The following is a 20,950-nucleotide window of genomic DNA, read 5'->3' as shown; positions in this document are numbered from 1 at the left end:
ATAAAGAGTGACTGGCGGCCGTGGGAAAAATGGGCATCCAGCTGATGTGCGTTCATACTCTGGGTCCTTACAACTTCCTCCTCATGTCACCCACCAAGGCCTGAGTTTCCAGAACTGGTAACTGGGAAGGCTGGGACTTGCCCCTATCTGACCCTGAGCCCCCGAGGCCTATGGACCCAGACCCTGTCAGCAGTTCTACCAAGAGCCAAGGGCCTGAGGGCCCATCTTGTCCCCTCCTGCACATGGGCAGAGATGCAGGCAGGGCCTTCTACGTTCCCCATGGCACATATGGGGAAACCGAGGCTCGGAGGGTGGCCAGGTCTTGCTAAGGTCACTCGGCAGGCCAGTGGCTTCGTGGAGGCCTGTCCAGAATTGAGCTCTTCTGCAGGCACAGTATGCGTCTCTCTAGGATCCCCCCCCCCCCATCCTTCAGTTACCCCTCTGTGAAGTGGCCAATGGTGGACCATGAGGCCAGGGACTCAAGGGGCTGTTCCCACAGGTTTTGCATTCCTGCCAAACCCAGCAGGGGGGAGGAGCTCATGTTCCCGATGCTTCCCTCCCAGCCCTGGAGACTTTTGATGTGGTTTGGAGCCTGGGTTTCCTCAAGCAGGAGATACATTCTTCAAGCCACTGCTGGGAAGGGGAGGTAAAGCCAGCGGGGGGAAGCTGTGAGTTGAGGACCTTGAACCCTCCAGCTAATCTGGCTTTCTGGGGCAGGGGGTGACATGCTCAGGGTCAAGGTGGAACTGGCTGCCAGCAGGCCTGGGTCTGCTTGCAGAGACCCAGGACATGGCACTGGGAGGGGCCCTGCTGGGCCAGAGGAATGCCTCTTAATCCCCCCTCTCCCTGGCTGACTGTTCAGGCCATCTGTTTTGGGGGAAAATTTAAAACCACTTGAAATTCAGCCAAGAGGAGACTGATCACAGATCCCCCGTATGGAGCTTGGATATCAGGCCTCGGCTGCCGGCTCTACCTGTGCCTTGGCGTTTCCCTCCTACAAGGCTGCCTGGCCCAGCACCCGGACACCAGTTGGGGGCAGAAAACCACTGCATCAGCCCTCCCTGCATGACTGAAAATGAGACTACGTTCAGTATGCCAAAGAGCCAGGTTCCCTGGGTCCCCATCCCAGCTCTGCCACTTTCTAACTGTGCAACCTGAGACGAGCGACTTAACCCCTCTGTGCCTCAGTTTCCTCGTCTATAAAACAGAAATAAGAATAGCACCTTCTTTATAGAGTAGTGTTGAAGACTAAATGAGTGAAACATGTGACAGACAGTACCTGACACACAGTAAGTACTTTACCTCGGGCCACTGTGCTCAGGCCAGCCCTTGCTTAAAATCCCCTGTGGCTCCCCACTGCCCTTGGAAAGCAGCCCACAGGCTTCGTTGTGCTGTTCGCAGGCTTGGCACCTGCTAATTCTTCACCTCATCCCTCTCGCCTGCCCCTCTGCTGAACCACTGGAGACCCCGAAGCATGCCACACCTTCTCTCACCTTAGGGCAGTCCGTTGCCCAGAACCTGGCATCAGCTCAGCTGTCTTCCTCTCCCGAAGCCTTCTCTGAAACCCTTTCCAGGCTCCCAAGCTGCCTGTGCATCATCACCATCAATGTGCCAATGACCCTACGCTATGTGCCAATGACCCTATACAATCTCTTTGACCTACTGGATTGAGCCACACGAGAGCAGGCAGGGGTCATGCCTGTCCCATTCTTTGTAGTGTCTACAGAGCCTTCAACAGTGGCCAGCACAGAGTCGGTGCTAAATAAATGGCGGTTGAATGACCAACTAAATGAATGGATGGACAAACACAGGTACCACAGAGCTGGTCTGTACCCACTGGATGGTGAGGCCTGGAGCTCAGAAATGGGCTGGAAGAGATGGCTGGAAAGGGGGTCCCAGGCCAACACTTAGGCCCAGGATGAGCCTGGAACCCCGTGTGATGCCTGGAAACCACCAATCTCAGGGCTGGGCAGGGGGCAAGAACCAGGAGGGAGCCTCTCTGTCAGGTGGCCCCTGTCAGCATCAGCCCCCCGGGGACTGGGCCCTGCTTACCCGGCGTCCCTTTGCTCCCCTCATGCCTGGTTGACCTCGAGATCCTGGAGGACCCTGTGGGGAGGAGAAAGAGTTTGGAGAAGCCCCTTTCCGGTAGCAAGGGGGCAAGAGGGAAGGCTAGGAGCATAGGGGTGAAGCCTGGCCGCAGCCTTCAGACAGGCAGTGCTTGGGAGCGGCCCCTGGGCAGGCCCAGTGCCTCTGCACAGAAGGACGCAGCCCAGTGGGAAAAGCTGTCCCACTGGGAGAAGTGGCCCACAAGCCAAGCCGTAACCCTGAGCATGAGTCAATGCCCTAGGCTTGATGCGGTGGGGTGGGGGGGAGGGGGGTGCTTAACCTTTCCTGGGAGTCCAGGAGTAAGAAGAAGCCTCCCTGGATGGATGAGCCATTTTCTCCTGTATCTCAAAATCGACAACCAGAAGCTACCATGCCATGCCTGACCAAGGTTCTCCTCAAATGCCCATTCCCCCTTTTGTCTCTCCATCAGCAAGGAGACTATGGCAGCCCCGTGATCTGTCCCCCGCCCTGACCCCGACTATCAGCTGCAAGCTTTGACCAGGGCAGAAAGAGCCCTGGGGTAAGGATGGGGGAAGAACCAGACCGTAGCCCTGGGGTGAGGGAGGGGGAGGCAGGGAGAAGGGAACAGAGCCTGGCCCAGGGAAGCCGCCCGGTTATCTGGTTTGATGCAGGAATGACAAGAGACGCAAGGGAGAGACAGGGAGGGAGGGAAGGAAAACACAGGGTTGCCTTTGTTCTCCAGCACCTGGCACAGCGCAGACCCATGACAGGAACGTGGGGACCTGCTGAAGGACCCACCAACAACCTAACAACAGGCGAGGACAGAGGGTGGGGAGGAAGCAGGAAGGAGGAGGAGGAGGAGGCTGCCTCATTGCCTCATTTCTCCCCCGGGTTCCGGCCCGGGCTGCACACACCAAGCAGCGCCTTCACGCACAGCAGGCCAGCCGGACCCCTCCACGAGCCTCCCAGCTCAGCAGCGAGCCTCAGACGGGGCGTGCTCCTTCTACAAGGAAGAGGCAGCTTCAGCCCCCTGCAAATACCAGGGAGAGGCCCAGCTCCATTTGGGGCCTCAGGAAAAAGTTGCTGTTCCCGTTCGTCCCTCCCCACGGCCTTGAGGGGTACAGACCCTCCATCAGCTGCTGCCGAAGGGCTGATGTGAGGGGCTGGGTCCCAACTTGCCCCTTGTCAGCAGAGCAAGCGGGGTGAGGACCCAGGCTTGGCCCAATAAGAAAGCAGATCTGACTCCGGGATGGCAGGAGATGGGAAGATTGGGTGAGGACGAGCCATTTTACAGCAGGATCTTGGACCGCAGCAGGCATGCAATGCGTCACTGGGAAATTTCAGGAGCCAAGTCTTGACTCTGAGGCAGTAGAATAGAGGACTTAAAGGAGCAGACTGCTCCACCAGAGAGCCAGGTTCAAATCCCAGCCCTGCCACTTCCTAATCCTGTGACCTTGGCAAGTGATTTCCACCTTTTGGGCCTGTTTCATCATCTATAAATGGGGATAATAAGAATCCCTAGCTCCCGGAGTTGCTGGGAAGACAAAACGACATGGAAAGTCCCAGCAAAGGGTAGCTAGCGGCTCTCTCGGTCGGGGGGGGGCGGGGGCAGTAACTCGAGGCTCTGGAACCTGTCCCCAGTCCCCCACATAATGAAGGTCCTGATCTGGGCTGACCTCGATGGGCCGTAGGAGGACATGGGTATTAATGTGATTGGAAAAGTGGGGAAATACTCATCAGATGTGAACGGTATCATCAGCAATGTCACCTTAACAGTAAGTCTTACTAATAATCGTGGTAATCACCGTATCTAATAAATAGTCAGTAATTCTTATTACTACCAGTCATCATGCACTTAGTATATGCAGATCATTTGCTGAGCATTACAGCATGCACTGTTACCACTTATTCCTCATAACAATCTCATCATGAAGGTAGTACGATGTTGGCTTACGGATGGGGAAACTGAGGCGCAGAGAAGATGTGACTATTGCCAACAATCACACAGCTAGAAAGTGGCCAGGATTTGACTCACATGTGTCTGATTCTGAAGTCAGATTTCTGGACCTCGGTGCTATGCCGCTTCCCAACAGCACTAGGGCAGCTGGCTGGCCGGGAAGGACCCCAAGAGATCCAGGTGACCCAGCCCCATATGCAGCAATGGCGAATCAATGGCAACCTTGGGGTCTGAAAGCAGCATGTGACTGATTTCACTCAGTCTGAGCCACCCCCGCCCCCCAGTACAGTTAGAAGCACTGAGGACACAGAGTGGGGAGGAGGTCTGCGGAGCCACGGAGGTAGAGGATTCAGAGGCCAGCACCTTCCCTCCGTACGCTGGCTGGGACATCCCCTGTTTTCCCACCTCCCACTGGCCTTCCATGTTGCCTCAGCAACTCTCCTCCACTGGACAGATAGGGAGCCTGGCTCCCTCCAGGCTCCTCCTCCCACTGGACAGATAGGGAGCATGAGGCCCAGAGAGGCTGAGGTCTAAGGGCAGAGGAGCTCTAACTTGCTGATGGACCCTAGCCTGGGCACCTCCCACACTGATGGTCCCCAGTCACTGTGTCTCTAGGAGCATCTGCTAGACCCTCGTACCTGGGTCCCGTGAACACTGGGGACCCTCGTACCTGGGTCCCGTGAACACTGGGGAGAGAGATGGGACAGCAGCCTTCTGGCTGGGTGGGCTAGGACCCTCAGACTGCAAGTTGGGATCCTCAGCCACCAACCAGCCCCTCCAGCCCCAGGCCAGAAGTGGTTTTGCCTCCTCCCCATCAGGAGCCCAGATAAGATATGCCATCAGGAGCCCAGAGTGCTGGCTCTCATCCCACCTCTGCACTATGAGTTTTCCATCTCACGAAAAGGATTGTAGGGGGCACACAGAGCCACCCGCTGCGTGGCACCTCAGTCTTGGGATTATGGTTATTTGTGTGCTGGCTTCTCGTTCCCGGGGTAGTGCCTCCATATCCCTCCTCAGCACCCCCCTGCCACCTGGCACACAGTAGGTGCTCAGTAAAGGTCTGTTAATGAGCGGGAGGCTATTTCTACTTGGCACCCCCACTAGACAGGATCTTAGAAGCACATGTGTTTCATACCAGTCCTGCACCTTCAGGGTTGAGCAAAGGCCCAGCACAGAGTAGGTGCACAGAAGAGTCTGGGAACCAAGCTGGCTTTGCCTCCCTAATTGGCACAGAGAACTGGTGTGTGCATGCTTCCCTCGGATTCAGGCCATCAAAGGCTCCCATTTCCTCCCTCATCAGACTCCAGGGAGTCCCTCAGCCTGGCCTTTGGAGGGACCTGGGCAGCCTGAACTCATCGTCCCCTGGCCCTGTCCCAGGATCTTGCCTGCGCTGGTCCCCGTCATCCCCCATACCCTTTCTACCTGCCTGAGCCCACCCCTCCACCTCCCCAGAGTGGGCTCCCAGCTCTGAGCCTGAGCCTTGGCTGAAGTGAGAGCCCCTCCCAGCCTCCAGCCTCCGTCAGCAGAGACAGAGGGAACAGACACTCTGAGGGCTCGGAATGAGAGCCACCCCTCCCCACCCCCAACATCACCTTCAGGAGAGCAGATGGGGTCCCCTACTCTGACTACCCTGCCTCTCCCACTCCTCCCTGCCTCGGGGTCCTCAGGAATACCCCTGGCCCTCAATCATCACAAGCCCAGGCTCCCCGTGTCCTCACCTCCATGCTCTAACCCTCATCCAATGTGTCCCCAGCATTTCTCATCTTCTCCCCTACTTTCTCCATAGCAGGTGTCCCTTATTTATAGGGTTCTCTCTCTCAAATGCCAGAATATAATCTCCTAATGGGCAGCAGCAGTTTTCTGCCTTGTTCACGGCTGCTGTCCCCCGCTCCTGGAGCGGCTTCAGGCACACGTGACAGGGTATTTCTGGAGTGAATGAACAAAGCGATGATGGCATTAATGACAAAGATACCCCGTGCAAGGAACATCACTACATAATGAACATTAGCTGCCCGGTTTCATTTAACTCATGTGATGACACTATCATGACCACGATTATTTTCTCTGTGTTTCAGATGAGCAAAATTTAGGTTCTGAGAAGTTTAATGATCTTCCCTGGTAATATGGAGCTGGGACTCAAACCCGGGTTTCGTCCGACTCTGGTTTTGTCTGGACTCCTCACCATTACTCGGCAGTGGGTTTGAACTCAGGGAACGTGAGGGCTTTGCTTACCCGGGGTCCGGGCTCTCCAGGGGTCCCAACTGCACCGGGAGTTCCAGGATGACCCTGCCAAGAAAGAGATGGGAGAGAAGGAATCAGATGAAGCAGGGGGCCCTTCCTCCTTCCGCCCCCGGCAGCCCAGCCCCAGCCCCAGCCCCAGCCCCAGCCCAGGGCCATGAGGGTGGCCTCTTGGAAGGGGAAGGGGTGGGTCTTTCTGAATGCCCAAGGTATGCGGAAGCAGGCAGAGGAGAGCAGAACTGTCACCAGGACAGTGATAGGAGAGGGCAAGGCGTGCACACTTGCTCCTTACCATCGATCCCTTGGGGCCAGGTGCGCCTGGGGGTCCCATCATGCCCCGGTCACCCTGTGATGGAGACAGCAATTCAGGGAGGTGATGGCTGTGGGGTGGCTCTCTGGGGAGCAGGTGCAGAGGCCTTCCAGAGGCCAAAAAGGAGGGGGTAGGGACTTGTCTGAAGTCTAGAGTCGCATCACCCAGGGTGGTGACAGGCGAAGGGGCGCTGGGATTTCGCTCAGCAGAAGCCAGGAACCCGGCAAGCCCTGGGAGGCCTCGGCATCCACTGTGGCATGCCACACAGAGGGCTTCCCTTCGGCAAGGGTGACCTGAGCAAGGATGAGCTAATGACACTGTCCCCTGTGATGCTGGCCCATGTCATGTGGTCCTCGTTGGGCACGGCGTCCCCTGGGCTGGGCCTGCTGAGGTGGAGATGGTAAGGGAAGGCGCTCTCAGTCTCCCCATTCCCTCGCCCGGACAGAGATGAGATGCTGGGGCATCTGAGATGCAACTCTCTTCCTCCTGATCCATCCAGACAGACTGGGCAGAGATGGTGGGTGGAGGAGACAGAGGCTGCTGGTGAAAGGGGCTCTGGCTTTGCATCCTGGCTGTTTTTGTGAGGCCCTGTGTTTTGTATCTACTCAGACGGCAAACATTTACCGAAAGTCTTCTACGGGCCTGGCGTGACACTCCAGCCCCAGAAGATGCAATGGTGAGGAGCACAGACAGACCTTGCTCATGGGCCGTGAGACCCTGAGTGTCGTGGGGAGACGGACACAAATCACCAGCTCAGATGCAAACCAGAGGCAGTGCAGTGGGGGCATAGGTCTCGGTGCTAAGGCCTTTCAGCAGGGGATCTGAGGCACCTGGGCTCGGGGGTGCCTCCTGAAGCTCCCCTCGGGAAGACCTGCTTGACCCGAGGGAGCTGAAGGAGAACAGACCATGATCTAGGCAGAGAGGGTGGAGGGGTGGGAGTAGGAGGGGTGTACCTGGCCGGAGGAGGGGCACGGGCAACGGTTTGTAGGTGAGGAGGGACATGGAACGTTTGAGCAACAGGGGAAGGCCAGAGTTGGTTTGATATCGCACTATGGTCGTGCAAGATGTGACCATGGGAGGGCACAGGGTGCCTTCTGTACTGCTTTTTGCAACATCTTGTGACTCTATAATTACTTCAAAATAAAAAGATCAATTAAGAAGAGAAGAGGAAGAAGAGAAAACAGAGGAGGAGGAGAAGGTGGTTGTGGTAGGGCAGAGGCTTCCTCTCTCTGGACCTCAGTTTCTCTATCCAATCAGTGGGAATAATACGGGCACCCCGCAAGGCCAGCTTGGGGATCAGACAAACCCATAAAAGGAAAGCAGGTACCCTCTAGGGCCCATGGTGGGAAACTGGAAACCACAGGGTGCTTGTGAGCTGGGAGCTAACATGAGGCCCCGGGCACTGAACCTGGTTCACATCCCAGCTTTGTCACTTCCTACCTGGGTGACCTTGATTAAGTCAGCCTCCCCCCAAACCCCCCTCCCCCGTCTGAGCCTCGGTTGTCTGGTCTGTAAAACAGAGCTGCCGGGGGACTAACAAGGCAGCATAAGGAACTGTGCCCTTTTTAAAAAAGATGGCTCTTTACCTCCCTTCTGTCGCCTGCCCCTATGCTGTGCCAGTGAGCAGGCGGGCAGGCCCACAGCAAGTGCATTAGCTGCTCCTGCGGGAGGGCAGGGCAGAGCCCCCAGGGGGTGCTGGGAAAGGGGACAATGGCTCTTTGAGGGTGTGGAACGCTAGGGAAGCAAGGAGAAGCCACAGGGGAAACAAGTCTGAAATCCTCAGGGCAACTGGCCCCTTCATCATTTTTAAGATTTCAACCACAAGTTCTATTTGTTTCTATATTCTACCCCGCTGCCCCCATCAACACAACTCACCTTTTCTCCCATGATCCCCGGCTCCCCGACCAGACCAATGAATCCCAGCAGTCCCTAGAAGAAACATTCACGAAAGCAAGAGAAAAGAGGCAGCAACGTGAATGCAAGCATGTGTTGAGTTTCAGAGGCAGCTGGCCCACATCTCCCCGTCTCTTCGGAGCTCCTCCCCGGTGCCTGGTAATGCGGCAGGCAGGCGTGGGGCTGGCACCGAGGAGAGCTGCCTCTCTCCAGGCACTGTCCTGACTTCCCTCACTCCACCAGATGGTTCTGATTCGGGAGCCAAGCAGTGGGGCCGCTGCCAGCATCCCTGGGAGCGCCACACATTCTTCCTGTGCCAGAAGCAGGCTGGGAGGCGGTCACGTTTGGGGGGGGGGGCGGGCGGGCAGGGATGGCCCTTAAGCGGTGCTGGGAAATCTGTCCCCATCTTTCCGGGCTCTGGGGCTGTTTCAAAGAGAGAAACAAACCCGCTAGCCAGGATGGAAACAGTGTCACAACCTCCGCCAAAAGTCTTGATTGAAACGTAGGAAGTAGAGGCCTTTATACTGTCTTGTGAAAGGCTTCCTCTCCTTTCTGAAGGGCACACACACACTCACGCTGCGGTTCCTTTTGCTTTTTTTAACTCCACTGGGTGATAACTTGCCTCTGTGTTCCAGAGGCTCTTCTAGGTGGCTGCCGGCCTCGCTGGCCCTGAGTAGACACACAAGCACTGCTCAGCGAAGCTGGACAGCCTGGAGAAGCCACCCAGGAAAGCAGACACTTCCTTGTCCAGACCCCCTACTCTTCCCTGCTAAGGAAGATTTGAGCGGAGTTGGGGAGGGGGGAGGGGGTCTTGTGCAGTTCAGAGGTAGGACAATGGCTTGGGAAGAACTCCGGTTTGCAGCCAAGAGTTTCTGGGAGAATCAGCTGGCCAACCTGTCAATCAACTAGAGTGAAAACATGGTGCCCAGTTCCAAAGGGTGAGCTGTGTCTCAGAGACCGTTTTCAGGTCTGGCCACGCACCATGTACGTTTTGCGGCTGCAGCCTGGGACTCAGCTCTGGTCCGTGTGGCTCCAAGGCCCATGTACCTGTGCCTCCACCCCAGGGCCTCCAAAGCGTGTGGCCATGAGCAAGGCACAGCGCCCCCACCCCCCACCCCGTATCCCAGCACCATTGCTGCACAACGGAGGTCCTGGTCCTCTGGGCTCAGAGACCCTTCTGGGCTGAGGTATGAGGTCATGGCTAATAAGTCACAGACAGTAACCAAGTATTTGACTTTTGCAACGACTTAACTTTAAAAAAAAAACCAGACTATTTTCAAGGTGACGGCAATATTACTAACAACAGGCGGCACTTACAGAGTGCCAGGCCCTACACCTGACAGTTCTCCTGTCATTGTCACCCAGTCTTTAGGTCCGTGGACCCTGGGTAAGTCACAGAGCCTCTCAGAGCCTCATCACCTGCAGAGGGGGGCGCTTTAGGAAAAGGTCTTTCCCGGTCTCCCCGGGGTTGTTCTGAGTATTGGAGATAATGCACGGCACATGTAGGCACTCCATAAACCTTAGTTCCCTCCCGTCCTGTTCTAATTTATTTTAAAAGGGCACAGGGTTAAGACGGAGGCCCGCGCGCCCCACAAGGGAGCACTCAGACATTTAGAGGATGCCGAGAGAAGGGAATAAAAACGGCTCTGTTAAGAGGCCCCTGCCCGACTGGCCCAGAGAAACAGAAATTTCATAGCTACTTTAAATTTATGAGTTGTTGGGTCCTGGAAGGCACGCGGGTCATAAACCTCAAACAAGAAGCCAAACAGGATCCTAATGAATAAGGGCCATACAGCAAGTGCCCCACTTCCCCATTCCGGCCCCCAGGACACCCATGGGGCAGTGTCCCAGAAGATCCTGGCAGGCCCAGTCTGTGGGTTGAGATGAAGCTGGCCAGGAAACCAGCCCTAGGGGCCCAGGGCTTCCACCTGGTGGAGGGGGGCAGGGTGGAGAAGCAGCTTTGACCGCTGTGGGCACCGCGGGCTCCTCTCCAGCTGGCGTGAGGACATAGGGGTGGACGGTCACCCACAGCGGGCACTGCACGGGCAGGATCTGAGTCCCCGATTTGGGGAAGGAGCCTGCCCTGGTCCTCACACTGTCTACAGATAAAAGGGCTGTTGTCTGCTTATGGGAGTTTTTCTCCCTCCCTCCTTCCTTTCCCTCGCTAGGCACTGGGACGTGCAACCGGGAACAGGACAGCTGTGGGTTCTCTACTGGAACAGACATCTCAGGGAGGGAGTGTTTACATGCCTGGCTTCTCCCCCGACAGAGAGAGCTTCTTAAAGGGAAGGCCCATCCATGCCTGTGATCATCTTTGTGTCCCCAGCACCTAGGACAGGGCTTGCTGGCGAGCCATCTACACTCTTAGTAGCTGTTACAGAACAGCAAGGGGTCAGGAGGTCTAAAGTTTTTCCAGTCCCTCCAAGGCGGATCTTGGGAACCCAGCGGCCCCGAGTGTCAACCTTGGCTCTGACACTTGTGCTACTGCCCGGGGGAGATCTTGTCAGGCTGCCTCGCTTCTCAGAGACTTAGTTTCCTCATCCGTGAAATGGGGAGACTAACATCTACCACCCTCGGGTTGGGGAGGGAATCGCAGGCAGTGGGGGCGACGGTGTTTGGTGCAGGAGCCCAATCAGTGTGGCCGATACTGTGATCCTAAGGAGGACCTTATAACCCTTCACGGGGACCCTCTGCTTCTGCCGTGAACAGGAGATACCTGCCCCTTTCCACAAGGGGGAGGGGCCAAGGGCACAGCTGGCGTGGCACCCCCACCACAGGGCTCCAGCTCTGTCTCACAATTCAGACAGGCCCCTCTCTCTTGCTCTGGTCCCAGAGAGCCAGGCGGCTAGCGAGAGACTGCGCCATCCACGGGGACCTTCGTGCCGCTGCCCCAGGCCAGACGCCCTCTCCGCCTGGCCCCAGCTTTCACTACTTCTTTGCTTAGTCATCTTTGTTAATCAGATGGCCAACGTGGGCTAAACCGGGGTTCCTGGAAGGCTCTGTGGATGGAATTCAGGGCGTCCCCGAGCTTGACTAGGAAAAAAAATTGCAACTTTTATTTTCACCAATCTCTAGCTGAAATTGAGCATCTCCCTCAAATCTGAGTATAGCCGACAAACCCACGATACCTGTAACTGTCACAGATATTTACATGTCACAGTGCAGTCACCGTCGCAGAGATTTCAAAATGTGTCACTAAGGCTTGTCACTGTTCAAAATTGAGGTTTTGCTGTTAGACATGCTGTTGGATCTCATTATTCAACGCGTTCATAAAGAAGGATGGCTGTGAGTAGATGGCACTTAACTTACCTTCATAAATCGCATTTCAATATAACCGATTGCCTTTGCAATCCTCCATTTTGCATTTTTGTGCATTTAAAAACTCTAATTCTTGACAAGGGGTCCATGGGCCTCACCAGCCTGCCAAAGGGCCCAAGGCACAAAAAAGGTTAGGACCCCAGGACAGAGTGCTGTGCAAGGACCCTCCGTGTTCCGACATCCTAGGATTCTGAGTATCTATTTCCCGAGGGCCCTTACCATCAGCATAACTATGAAATTAAATTTGCTGATCGCATCGCCTTTTTTTTCCAATCAGGAAATATATCCAGGCCGTGACAGCCCTTCCAAACTCCCGGGCTTCCCACAGAATGCGCTCGAATGACACTGGAAAGGTTTCAAAAATCCAGTCCACCCCCTGCTTTAATTCCTTTCTTCCCCCCAACAGATGTTGCAGGCCTGGTGAGGAAACCCGTCGTGCACGACTCTCACGCCATTGATGGCGTTTCTCAGCAGAGAGATTCTTCAGGGTCCCCAACGCCATTCTTTCTTCTGGCCTGAACCGGTGCCTTGCAGAGTTGAGGGGGTGAGGTGCTTCTTTAAGGCAGTGGAGGAGATCGCTACCTTTCAACCTGCCGTCCAAGCCCAGAGGTTAGGCTTTCAGGCTGTGTCGGGCTACAGAGGAGGGGTTCTGCGGTCTCTTCTCCCAGAACTCACAGCTGCTTCTCTGTAGCACCGAGGACCCTGGGCCTCAATAATGAAGGTCGTGATTCTCAAACCTCCTTTTTAACGACGACTCGCGGCCCCCTCTCCTCTTCAGAACTTCGCCTGACTTCCCCGCCTCCCAGAGCCCCTGGCTTGAATTTCACTTTCCTTCTAAGTGAGGGTTGCCTGGGCCAAGAGCCCCTGGCAGGTGGTTCTGGTTCTGGTTGTCAGCTTCCCCATCTGTAAATGGGGCACGGCGGGCGATTAGTGGAGGCTCTTCCAGTTTTAACGTTCTGGGAGCAAACTCATGTAACCCCTTTGGGGCCAACGCTCCAAAAACATCCACAGAGCTAGGCCATGGGACTGTGATTCACGGCTTTCTTTCTTGTTTGGTGACTTCACCCCCATGGAAAGTCAGTGGCCATATCAGTGGAAAGGGGAGACTAGCTAACTGACCCCAGGAGCTAGGCAGGGGGACGAAAGGCAGGTGCATGTGGAGCATTCACCAAAGGGCTTGGCACAGAGTGAGTTTTCGATAAAGAGAGTCATTGTGTTCAGAGACCAGTATTGACTTACCTGCTCACCCACTGGCCCTGGCCGTCCAGGGTCACCCGGCTCTCCCTGCAAGGAAGCAAAGAGAAAGATGGCTTGGGATGGGTGATGGGAGGTCCAGGTCCCCCTTGGGGAACACCCCAGCTGACTGGCCCTAGCCCCCACCAGTAGGGAAGGGTAGGAACCTCAACTCCAGCTTCTGGCCTTACAGATCTCAAATGGCAGGGACATGGGACACTTGGACAGAACCTCTGGCCCCAGACATGGCCCTAGCCACCCATTACTTGCACCCTGATGTCTGAATCTAATTTGGGCCCTTCATCAACCTGCCGCATGTTGTGGAGGTGGCAAATGAAGCTCAGAGAGGCGAAGCGATCTGCTCAATGCCACACAGCAAGCTAGATGTAGGGCTAGAATTGGAAACTTTGGCCTGACGGATTGAAATCCCCATTCCTACTGTATCAAGCTGCCCACCACAGGGCGAGCAGGGAATTAGGGAGTCGGGGCACCTGAATCCTAGACGCTAACCCACCAGAGCTCTGCTCCTGGCTCACAAAATGACTGGTGAGTTTTGTCCCTGCCCTGGGCTCAGAGTCCCTAACTATAAATAAGGGAAATCAGACTCATTTGTCTTGTAGGCTATTTCCAGCTCTCACACTTGGTGGCCTCTTGGAGCCTTGTCTGCTAGCTTTATCCCATGCTGGGGTGGCTCCCGTTTCTGCGGCAGCCACGGCTGCCCTGGTCTCCCCACGGCGTGAGCTGCAGAGAGGCGAGCAGACCCGTGGGATAAATCCAGCCAGACTGTGTCACTGCTCCCACCACAGAAACCCAGCTGGTATCTGAGGGAGACAGACCCAGACCTCAGAGGGCAGGACAAGGGCTCGGACTAGCCAGGAGTTTGGCTCACAAATGAACGCGGCTCACCGCCATCGGGTTTGTGCCTCGTCCTCCCCTCCAGCTCCTGCCCCAGGCCTCACGCCCACGAGGACCAGAGGGGCCAGACACATGGGCCATGTTCCCCGAGTGGAGGGGGACACGGATGACCTGAGCTACCCTGGCTCTGCCCTAACCCTGGTGAGTCGGCCCAGCTGCAAACGTGGCCCAACATGGCCCCCAAGGGGAGTCCTGGGAAAGCCCGTGAGCGAGGCTGCCCATGTGCCCGTGTGCCGGGGTCATCACCCTCCTACACAGGCCGGTTCTTTTATGACAATTAAAAAAACCCCAAAAACCTGTTAACGAATATAATACATATTTACTGCACAGGATGGGGAAAACCTAGAGGCCCACAGAAGGAGACGGAAACGTCCTATACTCTCACCACCCAGAGAGAGCCCCCGTCCATACTGCAGCCTCTGCTCCGGGCCCCCGGGAACACGGTACAATCAGCCCCCACCACAGGCCGGGGCCTAACCTTCCATCCGTAACCTGCTTCCTGCCTCCACCACGTCCACGCGCACGGGCATTTCCCATCCGGTGTACACCACCTTTCGTGGCCGCATCATATCCCGGTACTTGAACACTACTCTGCTGTTGGACATTCAGATTGTGGTCATTTTTTCCCCTCTGGTACCAATATGTTGTGATAATGGGGACCATCTCCCTCCTTTCCACAACTGCCCGTGGGATTTGGGGTCCTTCCTGGGGCCCTCATTGGCTGGCTCCCCTTTTCTTCTGTTCCCCCGGTGTCCCCCTCAACCCACCAAGCCCAGTCACCTCCAGGACTCCTCACCTTCATGCCATCCGGGCCGGGCCTACCAGGAAACCCCTTCCTGCCAGGCTGGCCCTGCAACAGAGAGAGGTGAGTGAGTGGGGGGCAGAGGCAGCCTTGCTGGGGTCCCAGCCCTGGTGCAGGGGAGGGTCACAATGCGGGGGGGAGGGAATTGGAGCCCCGGGGGCACCAGGCTATACTGGAGATGCAGAGAGGGGTCTGCACCTGTGTGACCTCAAGGAAGTCTCCCCTCCCAGGCCTGTCCTGTTTGTAAATGGGGATGTTGAAACCCGCTTTCAGGGAATGAGGAAAAGGGAGGAGGGCACAGAAGATAAAAGGCCCAGAGGAATGGGGAGTTTATACCAGTGGTTTTCAAAATGTGGTCTGGGGATCCCTGTGGTCCCTGGGGCCCTTTCAAGGGACTGATGACCTCAGAAGTATGGTTCGTAATAATGCTAAGACATTGTTTACTGTGTCTCTCTCCTCCTGAGTGTGAGCGGACTTTTCCAGAGGCGACATGACATGTGGTAGCATGAACAGATTGAATGCAGAAGCAGATGGGAGAACCCAGCCGACTTCTATTAAACCCGACATTAAAGAGATTTGCAAAAATGGTAAAACAATGCCACTCTTTTCATTAGAGCATTTTGCTCTGGAAAATATAGCTGGTTGGGTTGTTTTGTTTTGTTTTGTCTTGTTTGTAGAACTATTATTTTTGTTAACATGAAATGGGTTTATTATTCCGTCAAATGAATTAATAAATACATTTAAAAGTTTTCAGTTTTAATTACTAACATCAATAGGTGGAACCCACACAAAGAAAAGCATTTGGGGTCCCTGATCGTTTTTTTGAGAGTGTAATCAGGCCCCAGGACCAAAGTACGCACACACTGCTGATTTACACAGTCAGCTGGGGTGGACCCTGTGAGAGGCCGCCTGGAGCTGAGCAGTCGGGAGGGATGCTTGCAAGGTTAGGTTCTAGACTGAGACACGGGGCCATCCCCTCACTCTGAGCCCGATGGCCTCGGATGACACCCAGACCAGCAATGCCACTCTCATGGAGAATCAAATGTAGAAGAGTAGAGACAAAGCCCAGCACATGGCAGCCGGGCCACCACGGCCGGCCAGCTTCCTGTCTCTTGTCTCTCTCCTTTGGTGTCTGTTCTAGTCCCCTCTCTGGCTGGCCCAAAGCTCCCTCTGATGACCTCTCTGCACAGCACGACCCAGATGTCATCTGTCTGCACACAGCTCGCTCAGCGCTGACAAATCCCACCTCCCCTGGGGGCCGGCGACACTCACCTCTAAGCCAGGGGCCCCGGGTGGCCCCATGGGTCCCTCATCTCCCTAGAGTTGGGAGACACAAGAGAGGAAAAAAAGAGAAATTAATCCAGTGAGACTCTCAGAGAACTTGACCTGTAAGGAGGGAAAGGGATGGACAGAGGAGAGCCTTCCTGGACCAAGAGAAAGGGTACCTCTGGTCCCCCTGCTGGGCCCCCTCTCAGGCCACACAAGGACATCTACATGAATGGGACCCCCCATGTCATCTGAATGTGACAGGCCCAGGTTCATGACAGTGCTGGGCCGAAAGTCAAACCCTTTCATATGCTGTGGATACAGAGCCCCAGGCTGCAGCTCAAAGATATGAGCCCTATCCTGAGCTCTGCCATTGATTCTGCTAAGGCAAACCTTAGCCTCACCGTGCCTCAGTTTCCCCTGTAGAATGGTGCAGAATGGAGAGGATCATCCTAAAGTATGATGATTAGCCTAAGTTGAGTTGCTGGAGGACAGTGATGATCTCTTATTCCTTCCTGAGGCCCCATCCCCTACACCGTCACAAACACCACTCAAGATAGGTGTGCAGGGTCTCATGGACATGTGGTGAGTGAAGGTGGGGACAGGGGCATGAGAGAGGGAGGAGATGAAGAAGTGAATGAATGCGGGAGTGGATGAATGAATCCATGAAATTGTGAGCAGGTGGCAGTCTCTTTAGTGGTCACGTGGGTGTAGACAGAGGCACGTTGCTGGCGTCCCTCTCCTCCCCTCCCTTTCCACTCCTGGCCCTCCCGCAGGCTAGGGGAAGCCTCCAAGCTGGTCTCTCTGGCATGGCAGGCCTGACCAAGAGGCCCCCTCCGGAGCTTCCCCCCTACACCCGGTTTCCAGGAAAACAGCCCCACGTGGCAGCTCCCGGAGCCAGCGCTGGGACCCCGCCAGACCCAGAACCAGTCTGTGAAGGGATCCATGTCAGCTGGATGCCTGCCTGTGGTTGTGGCAAGTCGGGGCCTCCTGTACCCTCACCCAGGGCTGTGTGTCATGGGAGCCTTGGGGTCTGAGCCCAGGTGGGTGGTGGGGGGCCTCGTGTGCAGAGAAAACCTGGGGCCAGCCCATGGGGTGTCCAACAGGCCCACCCACAGAGAACGTCTCACTCCCTTCAGCATGAATGAGGAAATAAGCAAATCTCCTCTCTGTCCTTCACTAACGCTGCAAGTCATAGAATTCTCTGGGGATGCCCCCCAGGCAGCTCCCAGGAACACGGAGTTAATAGCACAGGGTCTCTGTCATGGGTTTTGGGCTCAAGCAGACGTGGCTTTGAATCCTGACCCTGCCTACCATTGACCATGGGACCCAACACAGTGCCTCCACCCCGAGTGTCAGGCAGGGTCTCACCTGTAAAATGGAGCTGATAATTTCTACTCTCCCACCCCAACACCCCAGTAAGCTGTGCTGCAGGTGGGAGCAGAGGCGGTGGCCTCCAGAGAGAAAACCCCGGGGCAATGGGGATGCCGTGGAGGGAGAGAGTGACCTGCCAGCCAGGCCAGGTCAGAGAATGACCTTGGCAGGGTCACGGGGCAGGACTGGAAAGGATGAGCTGGAGGGCAAGTCTGGGGCAGCCCAGGGTTTTGCCCTGGTTGAGGGACCCTGGTCCCCAGTTGAGGCCTCCAGGACCCAGGATGGAGCAGGCAGGGCTGCAGGGGACGGGCAGGGGGCAGGGGGCAGACAGTCTCACCTCGGGCCCCAGCTGCCCACGGGGTCCCGGCAGGCCTCGAGCTCCAGGCTTACCCTGGTGAGAAGGGAACAAAAAGCTGTCTCAGAGGCGACACCCCCACATCCAGCAGAGGCTGGCGAGACCCCCAACGATTCCAAGCCAGGGAGCCAGCCCTGGAGGCCTGGGGTTTCCGCAGAGACTGGGGCTGCCCTAGGCAGGGACTCACCTTCATGCCTTCTGGGCCGTTGTCCCCAGGGGGGCCGATGTCTCCGGGGAACCCCTGAGGGCAAACAGAGAGCAGGGGTCACCCATAGGTGAAGGGAAGTGCTAAGAGTATAGGTCTTGGAGGGAGACTGACCCGGGTCTCCATCCCTTCCTGCGTGGGATGTGACCCTGGGCAGCTCAGTTAACCACCTTGACCCTGCGGTCCTCTATTCTCAAACAGGGATCTCGGGAACAGCCCATACATCTCAGATAGTTGCTGAGAAAATTAAATAAGACAATGCAAGAGAATACTTAGCACTGGAAGAATCTCCCAGAACCCACAAGGTTGTCTGAGCCAGAATTTCCCAAGTCCTGGGCCCACGGCAGCCAGAGTGCCTTAGCTAGCCACCCTCAGCTCTGACAAACATCATCCTTCGCGGTGATCTTGCAGACACAATTATGTTCTGGGTTTGCGGCGACTTTGAAGGGACTGCGAAATGCTGATCTAAATAAGCTCATCTCCTCCTATCCAAAGCTGAAATCCCCCCTCCGTCCTGGCCACCTGTGTTGGGCTCTGCTCTCTGTCACCACTGAGGGCTCACTGCTCCCAGACCAAGCCGGTTCCCAATGAATGGATCACCGTGCAATGGAGGCTTCTTCCTGATATGGAGCAGAACCCCCTCCTTTTCCCCTTGACAACGTCATACTGCCCCTTAGGACCCCACAAAGCACAAGGGAGTTCTTCTCCCCACAGTGGTCTTTGCACACTTCAGAGACCAGTTATTCCCTCCCCACAGGCCTACCCTTTGCTACTCCCTCGACGGTTTCTAGTCAGGGGCCCTGGGCCCCTCAGTCTTGCCACCTCCAAGTGGTCAGTTTGCATTGTTGGCAATCACTAGGATGCCGACGCTTCTCTGGGTATGAATAGACCAGCAGAGGCCAGCATGGGAAATCCCCTTCCTTGTTTTTAGTGTAATACCTCTGCTAATTCATCCTAGCACCGCATTCACTTTTAGGGCAGCCCCAACTACCCCCTAAGTTTCCTGACAACTAGAAACCAAAAGCTTCTTGTATAAATCCCTGGGATCAAAATGCCTCCTCCCATGTTGTCTTCATAAGTGTTTTTTTTTTTCTTCTTCTTCTTCTCTGACCTTTTGGTCACAGGAAGTCAAAGCACCACATCTTTTTCTTTAAACTGAGAGCCTCGGGGTGCCTGGGTGGTTCAGTCAGTTGGGTGTCCGACTTCAGCTCAGGTCATGATTTCACGGTTCGTGAGTTCGAGCCCCGTGTCGGGCTCTGTGCTGACAGCTCAGAGCCTGGAGCCTGCTTCAGATTCTGCATCTCCCTCTCTCTCTCTGACCCTCCCCCGTTCATGCTCTGTCTCTCTCTGTCTCAAAAGTAAAGAAACGTTAAAAAAAAAATAAAAAAAATAATAATAAACTGAGAGCCTCAAAGACTTGTTTTGCCACCGACTGACTGTGTGATCCCGGGCTGGTTCCTGAGCATCTCTGGGCCTTGGCTTGCTCATCTGTAAAGTGGTGACTACATCACCTTACAGGGCCATTCTGAGGCTTGAAGTGGATAGCACAAAGCACTTACTTCAGTGCCTGGCCACCCACTAAGCACTCAATAAAAATCCGTATCTAAAAGGATTTGGGGTCCCGTGTCCTGCCTGGAGTGGGCCTATCTCTAGGGAGAGCCCGGATGTCAGGATGCTGATCAAATTCTGGCACTCACACAGATCAGACACACTGATGAGTGAACAAGCGAATTCAGCGAGGGCTGCAGAGTCAAAGGGCATGGCCCCCCCTCCTGCCCATGGTCTCAGAAGGAGCAGAGACCCAGGAAGGCGCTGACACGCTCATCAGCTTCTGTCTCCAGCTGTGCAGAGCCATCTTCTGGACACCGAGTTAGCCAATCCAAACAGGACCCAAAGATGGGAGAGGCAGACCCTGGATCTGTCCGGGGACCCAGGAGAGAACCAAAGCAGACCTTATTGGCTACAAGTAGCAGTGACCCTGAGGAAGTCACTCCACTACCCAGTGACTCAGTTTCCTTATCTGGGACATGGTGGCAGTAATACCTCCCTCACATGATTGTGGTGGCAATTCAGCGTGCTCTTATCCCAAAGACACTACGCAGCCTGCTGGCATGAGGAGGTGCCCAAAGAACATGAGGCGACATGCGCCCCACCCCCAGCGGTCAGCCTGCTGGCAAAGCCAGACCGCTAGCACAGTCTTCTTCCTCAGTGGCCAGGGGAAGGAATCGAGGCCACGGAGGACAGGCCAACTCCATTCGTCTAGAGCTGGGACTGTGCCACAGCCAAAGTCAACACAGTGGGAAGTCAGAACTTTCAGGAAACCATCCCTCATCTATCTGGGCGATACCAGGAGTGATCTTTGGAAGGGTCTGGGGAGCTCGGCAGACAGAGTTTTGCCTCTGAGATCTTGTGAACGAGCAAGGTCGGAGGCCAGGGAGTGTGTGTGTGTGTGTGTGTGTGTGTGTGTGTGTGTGTGTGTATACATGGGGAGGAGGCTGGCTGGGGTTGCCCCCTAGACTCCCTGAAGGACCTGGGTGCTGAGGACCCCGGACAGACAGCAGCCCTGGCACAGAGCACCCCGTTCTCCAGAGATGGTCCCAGTCGGAGGGGCCAGTGGAAAAGTTCAGCCATTATATGCCTCAGCCTGTCATACGTGACATGTGGGCGCTAGCTGATAGACGGTTAGCAGACTGGTGAGGATTTTCACATGTGCCAGAACCTCTCGGGGCTCTACCTACCTAAGGCAAGTTATATTAATTGCTAGATGATCCTTCATGATTTCTCATTCTCCACTCAAACCCCAGAATTTTATCACTGTTTCTTGCTCCCCATTCCTGGAAGTGCTGAGCCTTGAACCTTTTCCAGGGGGAGTGTGGGTGGTTGGAAGGGTTCCAGGGCTCAGGCTCGAGAATGCAGGAGCTCCTGTTAAGGGTGCAGGACCGAGTTCAGAGGGCTTTCCTGATGTTTTTTCTGGAAACTCTAAAGGTGGCCACAGAGCTAGGCAGAGTCTCTGAGGC

The 20,950-nt window shown here is 55.6% G+C and overlaps 1 protein-coding gene across 1 annotated transcript in view; it reads right to left on the bottom strand.

Moving 5' to 3' along the window:
- Positions 1–20,950, bottom strand: part of COL27A1 (collagen type XXVII alpha 1 chain) — a 140,009-nt gene that overhangs the window by 44,121 nt on the left and 74,938 nt on the right. Inside the window, exons 20-28 of the mRNA XM_042912292.1 lie at positions 17,916–17,969; positions 17,711–17,764; positions 16,006–16,050; positions 14,728–14,781; positions 13,023–13,067; positions 8,448–8,501; positions 6,555–6,608; positions 6,257–6,310; positions 2,053–2,106 (exon numbers count right to left, since the gene is read on the bottom strand). Of these exons, the coding sequence (XP_042768226.1) occupies positions 2,053–2,106; positions 6,257–6,310; positions 6,555–6,608; positions 8,448–8,501; positions 13,023–13,067; positions 14,728–14,781; positions 16,006–16,050; positions 17,711–17,764; positions 17,916–17,969 (468 nt within the window). The remainder of the gene's footprint in view (positions 1–2,052; positions 2,107–6,256; positions 6,311–6,554; positions 6,609–8,447; positions 8,502–13,022; positions 13,068–14,727; positions 14,782–16,005; positions 16,051–17,710; positions 17,765–17,915; positions 17,970–20,950) is intronic.

This window comes from Panthera leo, chromosome D4, assembly GCF_018350215.1.
Source record: "Panthera leo isolate Ple1 chromosome D4, P.leo_Ple1_pat1.1, whole genome shotgun sequence".
NCBI lineage: Eukaryota > Metazoa > Chordata > Mammalia > Carnivora > Felidae > Panthera > Panthera leo.
Note: the sequence above shows the minus strand (reverse complement) of the source record. Positions and strands in the feature narration are given on the sequence as shown.